The sequence below is a fragment of the Corvus hawaiiensis genome, chromosome 9 (assembly GCF_020740725.1).
Source record: "Corvus hawaiiensis isolate bCorHaw1 chromosome 9, bCorHaw1.pri.cur, whole genome shotgun sequence".
NCBI lineage: Eukaryota > Metazoa > Chordata > Aves > Passeriformes > Corvidae > Corvus > Corvus hawaiiensis.
Window position 1 is genome coordinate 1,955,965 of NC_063221.1, and position 21,477 is coordinate 1,977,441.

The 21,477-nt window shown below is 44.1% G+C and overlaps 1 protein-coding gene and 1 long non-coding RNA gene across 9 annotated transcripts in view; one reads left to right on the forward strand and one right to left on the reverse strand.

Annotated features, from left to right (window-relative positions):
* The window catches only part of RABGAP1L (RAB GTPase activating protein 1 like), a 242,364-nt gene that overhangs the window by 50,489 nt on the left and 170,398 nt on the right, over positions 1-21,477 (reverse strand). For 7 of the 8 annotated variants that reach the window (XM_048312811.1, XM_048312810.1, XM_048312805.1 and 4 more), the window contains one exon: positions 13,186-13,314. In XM_048312811.1, coding sequence (XP_048168768.1) covers positions 13,186-13,314 — 129 coding nt within the window. Of the gene's footprint in view, positions 1-13,185; positions 13,315-20,282; positions 20,996-21,477 lie in introns of those variants that run through there. The other variant, XM_048312814.1, reaches the window with a different exon arrangement.
* On the forward strand, positions 1,821-7,940 carry LOC125330052. The gene is made up of 2 exons (XR_007205356.1): positions 1,821-1,918; positions 7,424-7,940. It is a non-coding gene; the product is annotated as an uncharacterized LOC125330052 (long non-coding RNA).

Here is a 21,477-nt window from a genome sequence, read left to right on the forward strand (position 1 = left end):
CCATAGAACACATTTTCCGTGGCAGTTACCTAACACATTTCCCCAACAGTGCAGGCTCAGGTTTTATCTCCATGCCATCTCTGCATTCACAAAAGGAATGTGCACCCTGTGAATCTTTAGGTAACTGAATCTCAGCAATACAAATCCACATTCTGGCCAGGTAATTCCTCTTAACCCGACTGCTTCTCCAACCTTCCAGAACAACCTGATGTGGACACAGAGGATCATTATGTAGACAGCAGCTACTAGAGAGAACTGAGCTATGAGAGCAGCAAGAACAACATGTGGACATTTCGTGGAGGACTTAAATGAGAGTTCTGAATGAAAGATTTTTCTGGGTCACCTAATCTGGGCCTCGAGTGTACCAGTAAATTCTTTTTCACTGCTAAAGGCAGCTGGATCCTGGCAGCAAGGCACAACCAGGGACCTGTGTGGCACACGATCCATTTAAAGGTGGTGCAGGATGGTGGTCAGGTCAGCAGAGGGGCTAAGTGGCTTGTCCAGGAATCCAACAGGAAGAGCAGAAGGAAAACATAGTGGCCTTGCCCCCTGCTTTATACACACACAGAGCAGTGATAGCTCATTTTACTCCTTATTTACAGATAACTTGTATTTGTGTGGCACTTCAGCAACAGTGAAAACCATCTGAGGGCTACGAGTGAACCGAATTTACTATGGAGCAGGGAAACTTCTCACCTGAATTTTATTCTCCCTGGTGCCCTATCACAGCACTTAATCCTTCCTGTAACTGAGGTGGAAGGTTTAGAAGCCATCCCCAGTTCCAACGGCAGGAAATTATACATGATAGAGCAGGATGGCTGCTTTCAATCCTTGCAACTTTAGAAAAGATTTCTATGTCCTTGGGAGCTGCACAGAGATGCATTTGGCAATGCTTTGTTTCCCTCTTTGTCTGGGGTTGAAAGGAAGGCGACTGTGGCTCAGTGAGTGAACACTTAGATGAGATACCCTCCATTTCCTTAATGAGCCTATTAAGTGACTCATCAAAGGTGTAACGAGCAGTCTCAGAGGAGAGACACACACACAGAGATAACTGAGATATTCCTAGTGCACACAAAACAACCTATATGCTACAAGAGTTAATTGGGTATAATGTGATTCCGGTGCTAGAGAAGCACATAGGTGGAAAATACCTTGGCACTTTTCCTTTTAGCAGGCTGGAGTTGTTTGTGCCTGCACTCACAGCTCCAGCTTTTCCTCCTCTGAATGAGGGATGACAAAATCCTGCTGTGACACATCTGTCTCTGGGGTGTTTGCAGAGTCAAGCATCTGGTGGAACTGTTAATGCTCCCTGAGCCTGAGCAAAATCTGTCAAGGAGGAGAGTCTTGGTTTAGGTCACAAGAACCAAAGACCACATCAAAATTCAAACGGAATTTTATTCTCTGCTTTCCTGAATGAGTCCTTGAAGGTGTGCATGCCAGGATTTAATCTCTCCAAGGAGATTAAAAAATACTGCTGTATCAACACAAATATCCCAGGCATACAGCAACCAGCTCACATCACTCTCCACCACACCGGATTTTGTTTACAAGGTTAATTATGATCACATTTTCCAGAATCTTGTGCTCTGAGTGTGTATTAAGAGTGGAGCAAGGGAAGCAGGAAGAGCAAATAGCATCAATAATGCTTAGGAGTCTGAAAGAGAAGATGGACTAAAACACATGCCTATTTCTCCTGAAATGTCACTTTATGTCAACTGCCATGGTTTCCAGACTGTCAGAATTGAATTATATTGTAATTACATCCTATTTGGACAAGGTCACAAGAATAAAAGCTTACTACTTTCCTCCATTACAGGTGCTGTATGTTCTTACACTCCTGGAGCAGACAAGCCTCCTTTTCTAACAGCAACAAATTTGCCTTCAGCATAAAGTGCTGGTGTAAGTCCATTAGTGCAGGGTAAGGCACATTAAAAAATTAAGAGCCATGATTACCGATCTTTCTGAGAAGCCTCCCAGAGCATAGATGTATTTACTCTCTTCCTAATCCTTACAATTCACTTTATATCATAAGAGCAACAAAAAGGAAACAAATACAAAACCCAGACCCATGTAACCTTACAACAGGTGCTTGTTTTACTGGAGCCCTCATCAGTGAGTATGGATGTGTGAAACCCCTTACATCAGGGACTCGAACATTTCTGGCTTTTCCACCTTTCCAGCAGTTTTTCCCCAAATTCCTGTGTCAGTATATAATCTTGTATAGTCATATTCCTGCATGATGGATCAAAGGTTGAAAATCCACAAGTCACATGGGTAAGTAGTTCTGCGGTTTAAATGGGGACCCTGCAAACACTGTGTGGGCAAAGTCCTTCTGCCAGACAGGATCACTGCTGACATTTTGTGGATGTCACAATAAAGGAAGATTAAAGGCAAGTAGAGAGGGACTCTTGGCTGTTCCCTGGGGAGCCTGGGTTCCCAACAAGCCCCTGTGTGAGCTCCCAGCCCAGTGCTGGCTCTATGAATGTGCAGCTCCTTTCCATTAGAGACTCGGCCACCGGAGGAGATGCTGCCTGATGGAGAGAGATGGATGAGAGCAGCGGAACACGAGATGGGCTCTGGCGTGGCCCACAACCAGCCGTGCTCCCAATTCCCCTCAGCAATTAGTGCTGAACCTGGGATGAGCACTTACACTTCAGGCTGGGAATTCCTCTGCTATCAGAGAGCAGGGCTGGACGTTTTCCAGGGTCACCAAGCCCAGGCAGTGCTTTCTTCCCCTTTACACCACTGGCCCTGACCAGAAGTGTTTTTATCAAGTCTTGAAGCACTTGGATTTGTCATGCTGGCTGGAGAAGATGGCTCTGGTGCATACTGGGACAAAAAAACCCCCTATGGCTAAAACAGATTTCCCTGGGCTAGAGAGTCATTGCCTTTTCAGAACCCCTTGTCAGAATTCTGGGAAACACAAACTGTGCCAAGGAAGATGCTCCTTTCCTACCATGTCCTTCCTCCTGCAGAAGGAACATGCCCTGCTCCACATGCTTAGAAAATGGAAAAACTAAGCAAGTTCTCTTGAAGGAAGTTCATTACAACACAAACCTACATTTCACTTTGCACTACAGGAAAAACAGGGGCAAAATTTGCCTCAGAGCTTCCTGCTGCTACTTAAAGCAACAGGATTTGTGTCCATGCAAGCTTACACGAGTATGACAGTCTGGACAAGCAGCAAGAATGAAGAAAACTGTGTGCTGGGGTCTGTATTCTCTGGCACCAAAATACAGCTCCTTTCAGCGAGAGAACTCCCTTTCACTGCAGCCTCATGAGGAAAGACATCGCACTTACTGTCTTCAGGACTGTTTAACATTTGAAAGTAATGCAGTGATGACAAGGTGATGGAATTTTTTCCCCATTTCTGACAGGTGTGGTAGATTGCAAAATCATCAAAAGAAACAGCCTGACAGTAAAGTTTTTGTGTGTCATTGACAGTGGGAAAAGAAATGAGCCTGAGGTAGGGGAGCAGTTTCCCAGACAGCAAAAACATTATTCAATCCAGCTGCTGGCAACAGGTGCCTTGGGATGTGCAGGAGCAAGTGGAATATGGCACCCTTGTTAGGCAGTGAGGAACCAAAGACCTGATCCCTTTTCCAGTCCTTCCCACTGCTCCTGATGAGCCAAAACAGAATCAATATTCCCTGCTGCACAAAGAGGGAACGTCCCAGGTGGCACCATCCGGTGCCTTACTCACACTGCCATGAAATTGTTCCTTGCAAGGATGCACGATAAGGTCATTGATCTTGTGCTCTAAGCTATGGGTTAACCAAAGGATTGCTGAGATTAAAAAGGAGTTGTTCAGACAACCATGTGACACTGAAGAACTTCAGCTATAGATTAACTGCTTTTTCCCAGAGGTCGAGGCATTAAGCTCTGAGCCTCCCTCTTCAAGTGACGTCAGCCCCAGCGTGTGTGTGCATGTGTGTCAGCAAACACACACCTGTCTTTCTTACGTGGGGAAGCAGTGAGGAGGACTCTCCAGGCTGGTGCCACGTGCAGCTGCAGGGCTGGGGGACTGCTGAAGCTGATGATTTTGCAGCTCTGTTGTCACAGTAACTGAGTGATTTAAGCTGGCACTCTGGCCCCAAGCCATGAGTGCACACTGAATTCATGCCTATACTTCCACTTTTAAGAGATTATTTATTAACACAGAATCACAAAATGGTTTGGGTTGGAAGAGACCTTAAAGCCCACCTTGTTTCAATCCTGTGCCACGGGCAGGGACACCTTCCACCGTCCCAGGCCACTCCAAGCCCTGTCCAGCCTGGCCTTGAACACTTCCAGGGAGGGGGCATCCACAGCTTCTCTGGGCACCCTGTGCCAGGGCCTCACCACTGTCACAGGGAAGAATTCCTTTCCAATATCCAATCTAAATCTACTCTCAGTTTGAAGCCATTGCCTCTTGTCCTGTCACTCCATGCCCTTATAAACAGTTCCTCTCCAGATTTCTGCATTTATACCATTATTCTGCTGACGAATAACTTGGAGATGAGACTTTCTGTTTTTTCATGGCTTTTGACTAACTTGCAGTATCAAATTTTGGTTAAAAATTATTGTCCAGGAAATTGCATTAATTAATTAAGCAAAGGAAGTTGAAAGAATATCAGACAGATAAGGCAACACAATGAGGCCTGATCTTCATCTGCTGCTTGAACAACTGGATAGAACAATGAGGCACATGGTCAAGGCCTCCCAGTGAACAGACCCATAATAATGCTTTCAACTTCCTCCCATCCTTTGAGTTTTTGTAGTGGATACAAGGAAGGTGGGGAAGTGAGAGCAAAGAGGAGAAGGAACCTGTCATGCTCCTGCACCCTGGTTACCACAACTCCTCAGTGCACCTGAGGGCTGCAGGCCTGAAACAGCTGGAACAGCACTGAACTTCTGCAGCCTGGTGTAGTAATTGGTTGGCACCTCCCTGCCCAGGTGTTCACTGCATTGCATGAAAAATAATGATTTACAGAGGAATTATGTAGGGTTTCAGCAATATGAGACAGCCAAACACCACACTAGTGTTTAAATACCTGTGGAAGAGTAAACTAGCACACTGCTGTTCTTTAACAGAATGGAACATCTCCACAAATGGAGATAAATATACTGTGATGTTTCCCTGTAGCATTTCACCTGGATTCTCCAAAGCCTCTGACAGCTCCTCTCCTCTGTTTACCGGTCAGATGTAATCTGCTTTTGCCCAAACATAACCAACTGTAACAATATAAACAATGTAACACTGTATTTGCCATCCTACTCAATCTCCACAAGAGAAACAAGGCTACAATACGCTGAAAATAAAACCAATTAACTGCAGGAAACCAGAGAATCCTGAAGCAAAGCAGTCAGGAGATCCTAAAAATGTGAATATTGCCCTTATAAAGCACCCAGGTACAGTCCTGCTCCAGTAGCTGCACACTGCTTAGAGAACAGCCAAGTAACTACTTGCTGAATTTAATTTCCAACAGTGTCAATAATGCCAAAAACAATGCCCGGGGATTGTAATGGCAAGTTATTAATAAGACCTTCAGCTCTAAAAGCTGCTGTCCCTGCAGAGCTCTGCGTTTATGAAATGCAGACACCGTCTTCTGTACTTGGTTTTGTTTGTTCCCTCATTTTCAAAGCAGAGAAATAAATCCAAGTGCAGGTGCCTGAGAAATCAAACACCAGCAAAAATGCCTGAAGACACTGCCCCCAGTGCCTCTTCTGTTTATTTGCAAAAGCCCTGGGGGAAATAAGGGAAAAAAACTGCTAGGCTTTGCCTTTTCTTTTCCTTCTCCTCCCAATTATTTTTACAAGTTTAGCTCTAGGTCTCAGCATAGCACAGTGCTTCAGAATTTGTCACCTCATTTAATTTGTCAAAAAACAAATGAAATGAAACCGAAGTCCCATCCCAACTGTTCTCTGTGCTGCACTGAAAGTGAATCACTGCTTTTTTCCGCCAAGTCACTGCGTGCATTAACTATTAGCTCTGGATTATCGGAGCTTTCTGCAGCAGAGAATCAGAGACCAGAATCACAGAATGGTTTGAGCTGGAAGGGAGCTTAAATCTCATCTTGTTCCACCCCTCTGCCATGGGCAGGGACACCTTCCACTAGACTAGCTTGCTCCAAGCCCTGCCCAGCCTGGCCTTGAGCTCTTCCAGGGATGGGGCAGCCACAGCTTCTCTGGGCAACCACACCAAACTGCACTCCGGACTGTTTCTAAAAACTTTTTATTTTTAATTCTGTAACATCTGCAGGAATAAAATAACCACAGTATTTCTGAGAAGGACACATACCATAAAGGCTGATCAAAAAAGACAAAAGGCAGCTTGAATTTTTTTGCCTAAATGCAATCGCTTCCGAATGCATGTATTCTAAGATTTACAGACTTAAGAAGCAAAAGGTAATTCTCTGTGGGTGCCCTGAACTCCCAGTAGACAACAGAGCTTCTTCCTCTGCTGTTCAGAGGAAAGAATACAGAGTTTCTCAGGTCACAGGAGTTGAGTTCTAAAAAATAAAAGATATAGTGTTTTTCAGGGTCATAGACAACACCAAAACTTTGGCTGGCAAGGGTCGTGCCTTGGCCCCGGTGTCTTTTGCATATGAAAAAACACATTTCCTCAGAATTACCACGCTGATTATTGCCAAGCTGCTACCTGCTCCCTCAGACTGGACTGCCTGAAAGATATCCAAGAGGAGCACAAAGGAATTTCCACCTCCAGGGAGATTTTGCCATCTTAAGTCTCAACAGTTTTGCTGATGCTTAAGTCAGTATCAAGGAACGCTTTACCAGAATAAATATGGGGTGCAGAGCTTGTTTCCAGGCATTTCTGCATCTGTACTTTTACCTACATCTCTTTCTTCACAAAATATAAAATCCCGTGGTTTTGTTCCTTTTAGTAATGGTTGTAAGTGCTGATCCTGGGATACATTTATTCGTCCTCTGCAGCCTCTCCTGCATCATGGGAGTGTCTTCAAAAAGGACACCACCTTAGTGGGAGAATAACAGGTACTGCAAACCTGCCAGGCATTATCATGACAGGCTTTCTTCGTAGCCAAACTCAAGGCATTCTTTGGGAAAATCAGTCACTGGGTTTGTTTCCTCCAAAGAAAGAGTTGAGACCTCATCTAAAAAACTAAGATGAGCACTGTGCTGTCAATAGGAACTCCAGACACCGCTACTGCTCAACACACAGACCACAGCAGGTAGAAAACTTTTTATAAGAAATTTTAATGTGTCACCTCACAGGTGACAGGAGTCAATGCTCCAGCTAACCTGCACCTGGCATTCAAGTTCAGCTGGGGAAAAAGGTTCACCTCCTCTTACTTCTAGAGCTGAGTTATTTTAGACACGTGCTGGCAAAGGTGCCACAAGACAGAGCTGTCAAACAGTGTGACTCCCTGCCACCTTCATCTCTTGCTCTCTGTACTATTTTCAGAATCAAGGATGGAAAGCAGCTGTTATTCATCCAGGGGGAAAGCACCAGATTCAAGAAGCTCAAGCCAAAAGGCCACCTGAGGATGCTTCTCTGCTTCCATTCGGAACAGAAACAGCTCTGTCATACGGCAAAGCCCTGACTCCCGATGGCCCCAAGGTGAACACAGCGGATTCAGGTGGTCTGCTGAACCACGGCGCAGCTTGCAGGTGCCCCCCTTCCCTTGCTGAACGAAACCACCGATAATTTGGGTCAAGTGATACAACTGCAGAGGACAGAGACAATAAATGTTTCTATCAACTTTTGCACCTCAAACCTTTACAGTTCTTTGAAGACCCTTACCTGCAACACTGCTGTGGTTGATGCCACTGCTCACAACTACGTATGTCAAGTAGTGACTGATACAAAGACACCAAAATATTTGTACTCAATTAGGTTGCAGAGCTACTTTAGATTGTTAAAATGTGATTATACTTAACTATTAATAATAAAATCCTATTCTTTTCCCATTGATAAAGAATTAACGACATACCTGATGTTCCTTACAACACCAACTCACTGCAAATGAAAAAAAACCAAACCAAGCAAACAAATTAAAATAACGGAACAGTTTTACTAATGCTTAAACACCATGAAAATATAGCCTCACTACTGGGCCGCTCACTGGAATATTAAATAAGTCTTATAAGTTAAAATAAATAAGCATTTCAAGTTGAAACTGTTTTAAATTAACAACATTCCTTTCTATGGTGTTAACACTCATTACCAAGATTACAATCACATTTAACTGTCCAACTCCACTGCAGGCACTTTAATCTGATTTCCAGGTGCCAGCTCGTTGTGGTGCCCCACACCACAAAGCCAAGCAGAAAGAAGGAAGCTGGAGCTGCAAACAGGACAGGCATTAAAAAACATGACCCTCGTCAGCAGGACAATTGGATCTGCACTTCAGAGATAACAGCACAGACATAATAAGGGAATTGATCATTGGCTTTTAATAAGAAATTGCATACAGGGCATGAGCACGATTTTCTACAGATCTAAACCAAATCCTTGTCCATTTGGTTTGGCCTTTTCTTAAGAAGTTGATAAATGAGCAATTTTTAACCTGTCCTTTATACTGGAAGATCAAATACACACAACACTGGTAGAACCAACGCTTGAGCAGTTTCAGGGCCTTTCTGCATTTACCTCCTTTGCTTTTCCATTGCATTTGTGTTGTCTTACCACGATAGCAAGATTCCCAAGTATCTGGATAAATACACACATACAGAGATAAGCACAAAGAGAATGCTCTAGATAGAAGAGAGAGAGCAAACCAGCTATTTTTAATCCTATCCATTGAAACTCACGTAAATCAATATATGAGTGAAACCATGCCTTTAAAAAATCACTTCCAGACAGAAGATCAACAGAGGTGTGAAGCAAGTCAGTCATCCACATCAGTAAGGTGTGAACTTCAAATCACCACTTTGAACTGAAAACATTTAAATGGCAACATTATAAAGTAAACCTGTTTTAAATGTCAAAAAGGAACAATTCTGAAATGAGAACAAGCTTAGCACAGCTCCTGCTACTGTAGCCAGTTCTCCTTGACTCTGCTATTATCCATGGCCCTGGTGCCAGCTCCAGCTGTGGGTGCACCCAGGTGGGATCGACAGCCTTGTCAGTGCAGTGAGAGGTGACAAAAACGTGTGTTTGCTTTGCATGGGGAAAGGCACCGTTTTTACTCAGGGCCGTTCTCTCCTCTCATTGAAGGTGCTGAGAGCAGCGATCTCATAATGCTGCTGGGGGCCCAATACTGTCCAGAGGGGAGACTGACGTGGTTAGGGAGAAGCTTCTCTTTGAAGAAGTTCAGTATTTGAGATCTTTCCTGCTGCTGAGGATGGTGAAACATGAGACCAGGAGTCACTGTAGTGCCTGAGCCAGGTGAAAGAAGGTGTCATTACAGATGCTGCCCCACGATGGAACAACCTTCCCTTGCAGGTTCCTGTATATCTCATCCCACGTGTTCACCTCACCTTCCCTGGGCACAAGGAGTGACATCCCAAAGGGAATTCCTAGGATGTCCCCACTATCCATCTGGTACACTCAACCTCACAGCACTTCCAGAGCTGCAATGGAACCCATTCTGAACGTCAGCTCTGCTCCATTTCCAAATGCCACAGGATAGTCACGGAGGAACGGGCACAACTCCCTGAATTCACCTGAAAACTGATGATCCAGGAAATTTTCACATGGAGTAGATCTCCCAGTGAGACTTTCCCCTGTTCCATACCTCAGCTGCCTGAAGTCAGGTGTAAGAACAAAGATGGTAGGACTCCTCTATTAAAATCCAAGGTTGTTAAAACTGCTTTAGGACAGACACGGATCAGTGCAAGAGAAACTGCATTACAAGATGTAAAAGGCAACTGAGGCAGATGTTGTGAGTATGAAGAATTTGCCAGATGTTTTCATAAAATAGCAGCATTAGAATTAGCCTTCATGAAACCTAGAAGAGGGTTCCTTCATTCATTCATTGATCAAATTGGCCTTCCAGAGACACAGAAAAACTTCTGAAAACTCTTGTAAAGACAGAAAAATTAGCAAAGTAAAAAAATCCCCTCCCCAAAGCATAAAAATCCTTCTATGATTACATATCCAGGCCGTATTATTTCATTGTATGAATTAGTTCAAAATGCTCTTTAACAGTGGAATATGACCCAGCAAGCTCTGTAGGAAAACACTACTGTTAATTCTAATTCCACTGATGTTCCCAGTGATTTCCTTACTGGTAAATGATCGAAATTCAGACTTGATCAATAACCACCAAAAATAATTCTTAACTGAAAAAGACGTTCCCTAGCACATTCTACAGAGAAATGTCATTTAATAGCAGCTTTTTTCTTTGTATTTGCAGATCTACTCCTGAAAGAAAGATAGACATGAACCCCTTTGTTTTAAAAGCAGTACGATAAAACTACGTCCAATACAACACCTTCAAAATCCAAGGGTTACACGCCGAACTCAACTGAAAAGTTGTGAAATTAAGGAGAAAAAACACCCAGTAGTTTTAAATTTGTCTTCTGTAGGACTAGAACTAGCTCAGCTAAAGCTCAAGAAAAAAGCAAGCAAGGAGAGATGGATTGTTTATTACATGTTGAACTCCTCTTTTGTTTTGCAGTAATGTGCGAACAAAATTAAAAGAAACACTGGAAAAGATGTAACTCACTATGAAGCCTGGCCACAGCACACTTCTGTTTTTAAGTTTTTTATGCCTCTGTCATCAGCTGAGAAATCTGAAGAAGATCTTCCTTTCACTTACTGTGTGATACTTGCTCTAAAACTATCTGTTCTTTAGGCCACAAGCACTAATACAGCCCACAAGCAGTGGAAAGACACACAGTGCCTCTTTGTACAGCACAAAAAAGCATGGTTAAGGGTCTGCTCTGGCCTTTTTCTTAACAGAACAAGTTTTGCTGCATTCAACAAGACAGACAATTGCTCTTCATACAACCTCTGCATTCCCTGGGATTCCACCACTGATGATGATCAAGACTACAATTTCCTGTTTGAGCATGTCAGCTCCTGCAATTACTAGCACCTGTTGGTAAATAAATACAATGATTGTAACAAATAATTATGGAATCATGGACTAGTTTAGGTTGGAAGTGATCTCTGGAGAACATCTTGTCTAAACCACCCCTTTGAAGGAGGGTGACCTACAGCAGCTCACTCAGGGCAATCTGTGTTTCGAGTATCTCCACAGATGGAGATTCCAAAACCTCCTCGGCCAACATGATCCTGTTCCTCCGAGAGAGAACAAAAAACATGTGCAAAAGCCAGTTTATTGTCATCAATTAAGAGGATCCCAGGACACACTGAGGATTCCACAGCCACTGCCCCTCACCCTCATCCCACACCAGCGACCATGGCCAAAGACATGTTCTGGTGTCAGGGAGCAACGTGACCATGGGGACGAGTGGCACTGTGACAAGGGTGCAAGCGAGTGGACACAGCCTCATTTAATGTAAGTTTGAGTTTCCTCACATGAAGCTCCTGAAGTCTTTTACAGGATGAGTTGTATACTCAGGGAGTTAGCAGAGCCCAACTCCCTAATTGTTCAAGAGCAGGCTGTTACTGGCACAGCAGAAGGTGACTTCGACCTACTTCTTCCCACCCCTGATAACCCCAGGTCTTGTCTCTGCTCTGAATGCTCTCTCCTTCTCAGTAATTCCTACTTATCCTCACATACTTCTCTAACACACAAGGGAGTGACCTGACTCCACGTTTGCTACACTCTGACCCGAACTTTTCTCTCACCCAGAATCCAGAGTGTGTGAAATCCCGTGTATGCAGTGAATTCATTGTCAAACCCTTCCCCTTCATGTCAACAAACAGCTCAGAATGTCATATTCCGCTTATAATTGGCCCCAGGTGCTGGACCCTAAGCACTGAGCATCTGCCTCAGGTGCATTTCGAAATACCTCCCCAGTAAAGAACATCACATCCAGTAACAAATGAAAAACGAATGACAAATAACATCATGTGGCATACAATATATTGCACAAGAAAAGGAGAAAGGCACGAGAAAATCGACAAACATCTCTTCCAACAAGTACCACGAAGACTTCTACTTAACCTCCCATCAGAAAATACACACTGAGTAAATAGCATACAGATAATTCTCCTGTACTTGCAAAGTCCTTAAATTACTCATTTTCAACAACCAAGCAGAGGACCAAATACTAAACACTGAACTGCAAATAGTCTCTTTTTCATGTCCAATTTTACGAAAACATTTGCACAGATCTTCTTTTCCTTAGCTGGAATAAACATTGGGATGCCAAGACCTATTCTTTCATAAGATCAGTGTTTGAACCAGAAGGGAAAAAAGCCCTTGCTTAATAAACGATGAAATTAAGTAGCACAAGGGAAATTAATAAATACAGTGAGAGAGATAAAAAGAGGCAGAGTGTTGGAGGAACATTCTTCCTGGTGGGATGTTCTCCGTGCATCACTGGGCCACACCAAACATGCACTTCCCATCAGAGCTCGCATTCCAAGGAATGACAAAACCACTTTTTCTCCAAGCTCAAACATTAAGCCCCTCCATAGTGATACATATTCCAACAAAAAAAAATCCCAGACCTTCCAAATGACAGCTTTATGAACCTCTGCAGCCATTTTAAACAGATTTTCATCCTCAACAGCTCACAGTCAGGCTTCTCTAATTTGGTTCAAGTCCAACACTTGTAGTCAATACCTTCAGAGTAGCCTGACTTCTGACAGCAGAATCTTGGGTAGGGTAGAATATAAAAACATATTCTGTCTTGGTAAGCTTGACATACAAACAAAACTAATTTCTACCCCAATTCAAATGTATTGTACGCAGCACTCAGCAGACAAACCGCTTCTGAGCAAAATAAATAATATCTGAGCTTTGTTTGCATGATTATCATACAGTGATTAATTGGTTTAGTGCAATCGCTGTTTATAAAACAAATAATGAATTAGTGAGTTCTGGTAGTTGTTTGTTGATAATGCACTGTTCTTCTGTTTTAATTATTAGCTTGTACCCAAGCAGACAAAGAGAGAAAAGGTCACAGATGCACTTTCTTTAAAGATAGAAGGTGTGCGTGTAATTATACGAACACATATAAAAAGCAATAAAGTAATTATTTAATTCCTTTACTTGCCACACACTACTGCCATTCTTAACATTGCATTTTACTCTTCCTGTACAAACTCCCAGGTGAATGAGAAGCAACAAAGTCCATCCTTACCTTAATATTGCAAGCTTGTTCCATGAGTCTCCGGGCGTTCTCCTCAGCTCTGTACCTCTTGGGCAGCTGAACCCTGAAGAATTTTAAAGCTCCTTCAAAATCAGCTTGTAGAAGGTCCTCTTTGGAGGTCTGCAATTAAACACAGGGAACTACAGTAAACCCTGGGAACATGCAGTCATGCTCTTCTACTTGATTTGTCATTTACTGGATGCATTCCAGACCACCAATATTCACATTAGCTCAAAATCATCCTCCTTGAAATCAGCTCTCTTAACTCTGCTTCATAAAACAGAGGCTAAAGCCCATCCAAGGAATCCTTAGGCAGGGCAGCACAGAGGACTGCAACATGGGAATGGATTTTATCCTTCTATACCTGCCAGGTAAGAAAGGGATTCTGGCTCAGCCTGTCAAGATGTCAGTGAGGAGAGAAACAAAACCCAAGCAGACAACAAAAACCTAGGAGAAATTATATTATTGCCTGGAAATCTTGTGCATTAGACCATTGCTGATTCTCCTTAGAAAGACAAAGTATATATATTTAATGCATGTATAGCACAGACATGAAGAGCAGAAGCACATGATTCATACAAGGCATCAGCAAGTCAGTGTGCTGAAGTCTGTGACACAGTTTCTCAAAGAACCATGCCAGAAAATGTTCTACATGCTTATTTCTACATCTCCCACACTCCTGGACCTCTCAGTGGTATCAAGTCTAACAGGTCAGAAGATGTTACACATTCAGCATTAATCCACTCCTGCCACTGGCGGAGCAATGTGATTCACAGGGACAAATGTATTCCTCCTCCAGGTTACTAAGACCTGCACCAAGAGATTCAGAAGGTACCAAATCCCAAGCCTTGGGACAGTTCCTTTAAATGGTTCACAGAAACTGAAGGTCCTGCCAAGACATTCAGGACATAATCTCAAAAATGTGTATTTCAAGGGTTTTAACCCAGAAAAGAGTAAACAAAACCTGTCAACGTAGGTACTTGTGTATGGTGGAGATCTACACTGTGTAATGTGTGTAACTGCAAATACCTCAGGAGCAGCACAGGCACTTTTGGTTAACTGCTGAATTAATTGCTCAAGTACCACCACCACCATTTCCATGTGTGCCAGCATTTCTATCTGGGCACACTCTGCTTTCTCACAAGTAAAAAAACACCCAGTGTCATTTTTTGCCTCATTGCACACAGTGGGTACATTACATACCCACTTCAAAGGGTCAAGGTTTGATGCTTAACTGTGTTGTTATCCACTCGAATCCAGAGAATCCCACCAATGGCTTGGGTTGGAAGGGACCTTAAAGGCCACCTCATTCCAGCCCCCTGCCATGGGCAGGGACACCTTCTACTAGACCAGCTTGCTCCAAGCTCCATCCAACCTGGCCTTGGACACTTCCACAGATGGGGCAGCCACAGCTTCTCTGGGCACCCTGTGCCAGGGCCTCCCCACCCTCACACAGAAGAATTTCTTCCTAATATCCCATCTAAGACTGCCCTCTGTCCCTGGGAAGCCATTCCCCTCCTTGTCCTGTCACTCCAGGCCCTTTTCCAAAGTCCATATCCAGTTCTCTTCTTTCCTCACTGAGTTCACCCAAGTTCTATTTCATCCTCCCTTCATTCACTGCCAAAGAAGCTGCTGGGTCATCACTGTGGGGACACAGGAAAAGCTGCCTTCAGGATGCTGACCAGAAATGTTCACATCTGATATGATCATCACATCTGATCCTGTCCACAATCATTTGGCAGCCACACAACTTGGCTGAGGCTCCATCAGACGAGGCCGACATGTTGACAGAACGCCGGGGCAGCTGGTATCCAATGAATTAGATCCACTATGGCCAACATCCCACTTCTCCTGGATGAGTTTTCCTGGGGTTATGAATGCTCTTGCCACACCTGAGGCCAGATCACTGTGTCATACCCCCAGTGGGCTGGCTGTTGGAAGGTGCCGAGTGTGGTGGGAACAGCTGGTCATGCCCAGCACCACCGCCAGACTCGTGCTGGAAATGAAGTGTTTCCAGGGAAGTTCAGTGGGTAACTGTGGAGGAAGAGCAGCAGAGGTTTCACAGGATCACAGAATCCTTACGGTTGGAAAAGTCCTCTAAGATCATCAAGCCCAACCACTTACCCAGAACTGCCAAGTCCACTGCTAAACCATGTTCCTAAGTGCCACGTCTGCACGTCTTTTGAATTCTTCCAGGGATGGTGACCCCACCACTTCCCCGGGCAGCCTGTTACAATACCTGATCACCATTTCACTGAAGAAATTTTTAGTAATATCCAATCTAACGGGTATTAGGAAAAGATTCAGTTTTGGTACCCAGCTCACAGAAATGGATCTCTCTTCCTTCATTCTCAGCCGTGTTGGTAGCTGCCATCACTACACAATTCAGATTTCCCAGTTACGCTGCCAGTCTGCCTTCCTGGGATACTCCTGCACATCAGTCCTCTCCTCCTCCCTGGGCTGTGACAGCCTCTCCCAGACTCCTCTGAAAGGAGGTGCCAACACAGCATGGAGCCCACGTGCCAGGGAAGCCCCCTGTGTTGCCCTGGGGTGCTCAGCTTCCACCGTGCCAGAGCCGGGCACGCTCCAAGCCCGCCTGGATGGCGCCTGCTTCCAGCAGGTGGGAGGTGTTTGCAATCCACACTCCTGGACAGTTGCTCCTAGCACAAAACAAACACCAAACATACTTTCTGCCAAAGTCTGAGCATTTTTTTAGGATTTTTGTATCCTAACAATTTACTATCCGATAAGGAATAACAAATTGTTATCCAAATTTGAAGCATGGATTCTTCCTAGAGATCCTAACTAGACTTTTTTTTTTTAAACTTTGTATTTAATCTATTTTCCTTAAATTAACATAATGCATTGAGAGTTCTGGAATTCTTTTTAGAAATCAAAGGAGGGAAAAAACCTTCAAAAATGGTAATAATCAACCGCTGAATAACCCTGTGAACACTGATGCACCTACCCTTTACTTCTACAGCACATTTAAAAATAGGCAAAGAAATAAGCAAAAAAAAAAAAAAAAGAGAGGCACACATCAGAAAATGGCAATTCTATGTAAAACACTTAAAATCAGATTTAATTTTCCTAGGCCTCTGCTTGAATCCTTGTTATAATACTATTTTTAACAGTTCCCAACAAATTACACTTAATAAACTGTAACTATTGACAAGTTCAACTTTTCAATGCTGAAAAATCTGTAGTCAATGAAAATCCCATAAGATCATGGAAATAAAGAACTTCTCTAACAGAGTTTGCTGAACTAAGACTATAGTTATGAAAACTGCAAACATCACATTGTACAGGTTGGTTAAATGAGTGACAGAGCCCAGGCTCATCAGCTCCTTCTGCTTCACTGAATATTTTAATTTCTTTAAAATCATCTGTTCATCAAAATACTAGTTTCACTATTAAAATCACATGAAAAAATGTGAAAAATAGAAATTTTGGCATCCCAAGATTCACATTTCTTCACATTTGGTGACTTTAATCAATAAATCATAAAGATGTCTCTGGAAACTTTTGGCAGCTGTTTGAGAGGCAGAGATTTGTAAACCCTTGGTTGAAGTCAGTCAACTCCTGAAACTCACCAACAGCTGATTTCTCAACAGCTGGTTTCTCTTACTAAACCATCTGTAAGTTTAAGAGCTATCATTAAGGTCTGGCAGGTGCATTGTATTTTTGAGCATTTGGAACTTCAGGAAAGTTTTTATTATTCTAGATGTTACTTCAAAACAAACATATTTTTGATTAAAATCTATTTTTAAACCCAGGCAAACAAGGAAACTCAGTCAGAACTATAACCCAACGGCTCAGTTTGCCCTCTAGGGTTTGATTAAATATGTTCTCAAATGTCCTTACCACATGAGTTAAGTATTTCAATATAGTCATAAAATTATCTTAAATGGATGAGTTGAAAATAAGGACAAGCCCTTTCCCGAAAGTATTGGCAAAGCTTTCAAATCTAAAGGTAACGTTTGGAAAAACAGCAAAAGTTCAAAAAGTCAGAACAGAATTTGAGAGACTTCAACAACGTTTTTTTGTTTGTTTGTTTTTTTTTAGTAAATAATGTTCCTACTACTTTCCCCAAAATATGTAGGAAACTGCGATTAAGGCAAAGGGAAAAGCCTTGGTTTTTTTTTCTTTAATTTAATTTCTCTGTCTTCAATTACTAATTCTGCAGCCTCATTTATTAATGACCCTCTCAACCAAAACTCCTATTCCCACCTGGGAACTAATGCAGCACAAGAAATTTTGGATGAACCACACTGCACTTCCCTAATTTAGTTCTTCCTCCTTCATACAAACAGATAAAAATTACTAATTTCCACTGAATTTTAGGTATATGTTTACATTTCTGTAGAATGCCAGTGAGCATAAACCACCTGTTTTACACTTTAACAAACGTGGCAGAAATGAGGCCAAGAAGTTAAAGACTGAAAAGAACCTGATTATGCCTTACTATCCAATTTGCTTCTGGAAAATTCAAAATGTTTGTAAGTATCCTCCAATTTTTCAGAACATAGTATTTATATACATAAATACATATAATAGAAAAGTATCTACTTGTGTTTAATGCCTGTAACACAGAGATGTGGTTTTAACTCCTTAGAAAAGGGACGCAGTATGAAATCAAGGTACACAAGCTGTTGATTCCTAACCCACACTGCAGTGCTGCGTGGTGCACAACTGCTCTGTGCTGCCCTTTAACATGAGCCACAGACCTGGCAGCTGCTCAATGGCTCAGAGGATGATCCCGACCTTCTGGGCTGGATAAACTCAGGCTCCAGGCCTGGGGAAGTGTAGTGGACAAAACTGTGTGCTGCAGTAACATCAGAACACACTTCTAGAGCAATACAACAAACAACTCCTTTGCTGGCATCTCTTCTGTCCAGCTATAATATCAAACACTTCTCTTCCTAAATAAAATCCATGCTCTCTGTAACACACTGGTACAAAAATGCTGTGGGAAAAAAAACACCTCTGGGTTTATGGGCCGAGAGTTCAGACCCACAAATACAGCACTGATCTTGTGCACACTCAGTGATATCCCTCTGCTCAACACCTCAACCCTGCCTTTCTTTGTAGCTCCAAACTTACGTGGCAAAGTTTATTCTGCCACATAAAGAACTGATGCAGGTGGGTAAGAAAATCTCCTGGCTTCACCCACTCTGGGTGTAAACTCCCCAGAACGGGTGCTGCTCTACCTGCCCAAAAGTGTGCTCAGGTGAGGAGGTGATCAGAATTTTTCTAAGACTGGCATAAAGGTTCTAGATTGTATTTATCACATAACACTGCAATGACACATACTCTACCCATCCCAGGCATTTATCCCCAAAAGCACAGCAGAGACAGAAGCTATGCACACTGGGAAACAAAAAAAAGTTCTGAATTTTATGAAACACTGATGTTTTGAAGGATATTCAGTTCTGATTAAAGTACAAATTCTTGGTCCTCAGAGACTTCTCATTTTTAACATATTATCAGAACACAGTCTCTCCTTTCTGAAAAGGGTGTATGTCAAAAGGGATGTATGTCAGGAGAGGTATACTCAGCTAATAAAACCTGACAGGGAATCACATTGACTCCGCAAGTCAAGTCTCTCTCGTAACGCAAAGCCCTATTTGTATTATTTTGCCTTTTTCACACTCTTTCTTTCCTTTTTAATAAACATTACTACACCACTCAGCAAAGCCAAACTGCCTGGAAGATAAGGGATGTGAAATTGCCTGGTGTTCTCCACCTGGAGGGCCAGATACAAAGCCTGATTAAGGCAAGTGAAAAAGAGCAAGGTGGTTTTGTCTCTGCTTTCCTTATAGCTCATCACAGCACTATTCAGAGCGATTTGGCAGCCCTTGCCCAAGAAGCTAGCAGCAGGAGGAGTGTTTTGCTACACTGGGAGATAGCTGGAATAATGATAACACACCCAACAGCTCGAGGCACGCATCATCAGGGACTGGACTCAATTCTACAAGTGACTCTAGATGCCCAAATCCAGCTGCACTGTAGTGACCGAGGAGTTTGTGGATTTTTGATTTTTATTTGGCATCTCCCAGTGCAGGGACACGGTGGTCCAACCCCCCACACTGTTTGTACTGTTTGAACAGGCTGTAACATGCAGAGCACATGGATTTCTGGGAATACTGCGGAGCTCCGAGACAGACTCAGCAGTAGGAAAACACTGCACAGGTCACTGTGTATAACCACAATACAGGTATGGGAATAAAGGAGAGGCACCACAGGAAATGAGGGGGATCAGGCAAGGACTGTCTTCCCACGGATCACACAAAAATGCCATTCTGGCGTGCCAGGCCATGCTCCGAGCGATGCTCTGAGCTGCAGCCAGGCGTGGTTACAACACCCTGAGCAGACCCAGACAGGACTAGGCACTGACTCCCGGATTTGCCATGGTTTTGTGGGTTTGAGGCTGCTTCGTACAGCAGGAGAAATGATAAAAGCGTGTTCTCTGTGCCACAACATGGCACACCAACTGCGGGCACCCCCCACACAGACAGAATCTGCTATGATGGATGAAAACACCCTTAACAATTTATTTCCCAGATCATTCTACACAGGTATTTTCAACTTTTTTACATACTGTCAACTGCCTTTTCAAAACCAAACACACAAACAGCCGAAAGCCACAATGCACCAACACAGCTTCATTTCTGATGAGTCTTTAAAGCCAGCCTGTGATGTCCAAAGTATAAAATCTGAAATGCTGAGCATTAATGCACTTTGCGTCAGTACCTAGAAGGTGACTGGGCACACTGCTTATCTGGAATCGTTATAGGACTGAGAACAAAAGCACTCAAGGATTTAGGGAAGATGTTTTTTTATAATTCAGCCCAGGTCGAGGATCCTTCAAGCTAGTAAAGGAGTGGCACTGGTCCCCATTAGCAGGACTAGTGTCCAGTCTCCCCGAGCTAACATGAGAAAGCAGGACTTGGTGCTTAGGAGATGGATTATGAGAAGCTGAGAAGAAAAAAATAAGAGCCCTCTCATCCCTCCTGGGGGCAGAGGCAGGGTTGGGAGGGAGAATGGCAAATTCCCAAGGAATTAATTTCATGAAAAGGTGATCTCACCGCAAGCAGCCGAGGCACAAAGAGGCGATGCCCCATGCCCAGAAGTTCCAGCACCCGACACGCGTATTCATTCACCAGCTTGCTCCTCTCGTCGTGCATGTCCTGGGACTTCTTGGCAGGTGGGGTGAGCTTGGCAGCCGGGCTTTTGCAAGGTACCCCCTCTTCCATGAGCAGTAAGTAGTAAGTATCCAGAGTGAGAAGAACAGGCTTTGTGAACGGCAATTTCCGAAAGTGCAAGATTAGGAGAGCCAGCCTCCAGTCTCTGGAATGGGTTCGGATGGCTGCTCCAGCAACGCCCCTGAGCCTCTCAGGAGGAGAAAAGCATCTTTGCTAAGAATCGAGGAAAAATATGATCCACCGTGCTGGCTCAGACAGAGTCCGAAGGAGATTTGAAAAACAAACCAGAGAAAACATGGATCTAAAAATGCACATAAAAAGCAGGAAAATGGCAGAGAATGAGCACAGGGAAGCTGGGCTGGGAGCAAAGCAAGGGCGAGCTGTGGGGGCTCAGTGCCCGCGGGGGTGTGCGGGAGCCGGGTGCGGCGGCAGGAAGGGCAGCAGAGCCCGGGCAGTGGTGAGGCTGCACAGAGAAAAGGATGAGCTCATTGCAATCCCTGCTCCGTGACCAGCGCTGCCGCTCGCTGAGCATCAGACACGAAGGGGTGGGAAAGAGGGGGCTGGGAGCAGGAGGAGGAGAAAGAGGAGGAGGAGGAGGGGGTGCCTGGGCACCGGGAGCCTCTCGGGGGAGAATGCCGTAATAAGAAACCAATGGCGAGCGTGGACAGCCGGGCTCCCACCCTGCTACCCTCCATCAGTTCTCTGCTGGGCTTGGGCTGTTGAATCCCAGCCCACAGCGCATCAGCTGCATCCTTGTACGCTCCGCAGCTGGGAGGGATCGGCCTCCCAGCCCATACAATCACTTGTACATTCAGTCTGCTTCCGAATGATGAAACAAGACGCGGTGTAGGTAGGGCAGGACACCCTCCCCTCGCCAATGGCGACCGGAGAGGGGCCAGGCAATGGGGATGCGCAGGCGGCGAGCAGCAGCGCACGGCTCCGGAGAGCCCGGCAAGCCACAGCCCGCCTGTGCTGCAGGAAATGAAGCCATTCAAAAACCATCATTTCCAGCGCCGTGCTCTCAGGAGGCACTGCTAAATCCGGAGCCCATGGGCAGAGAGGGAATGATGTCAGCACA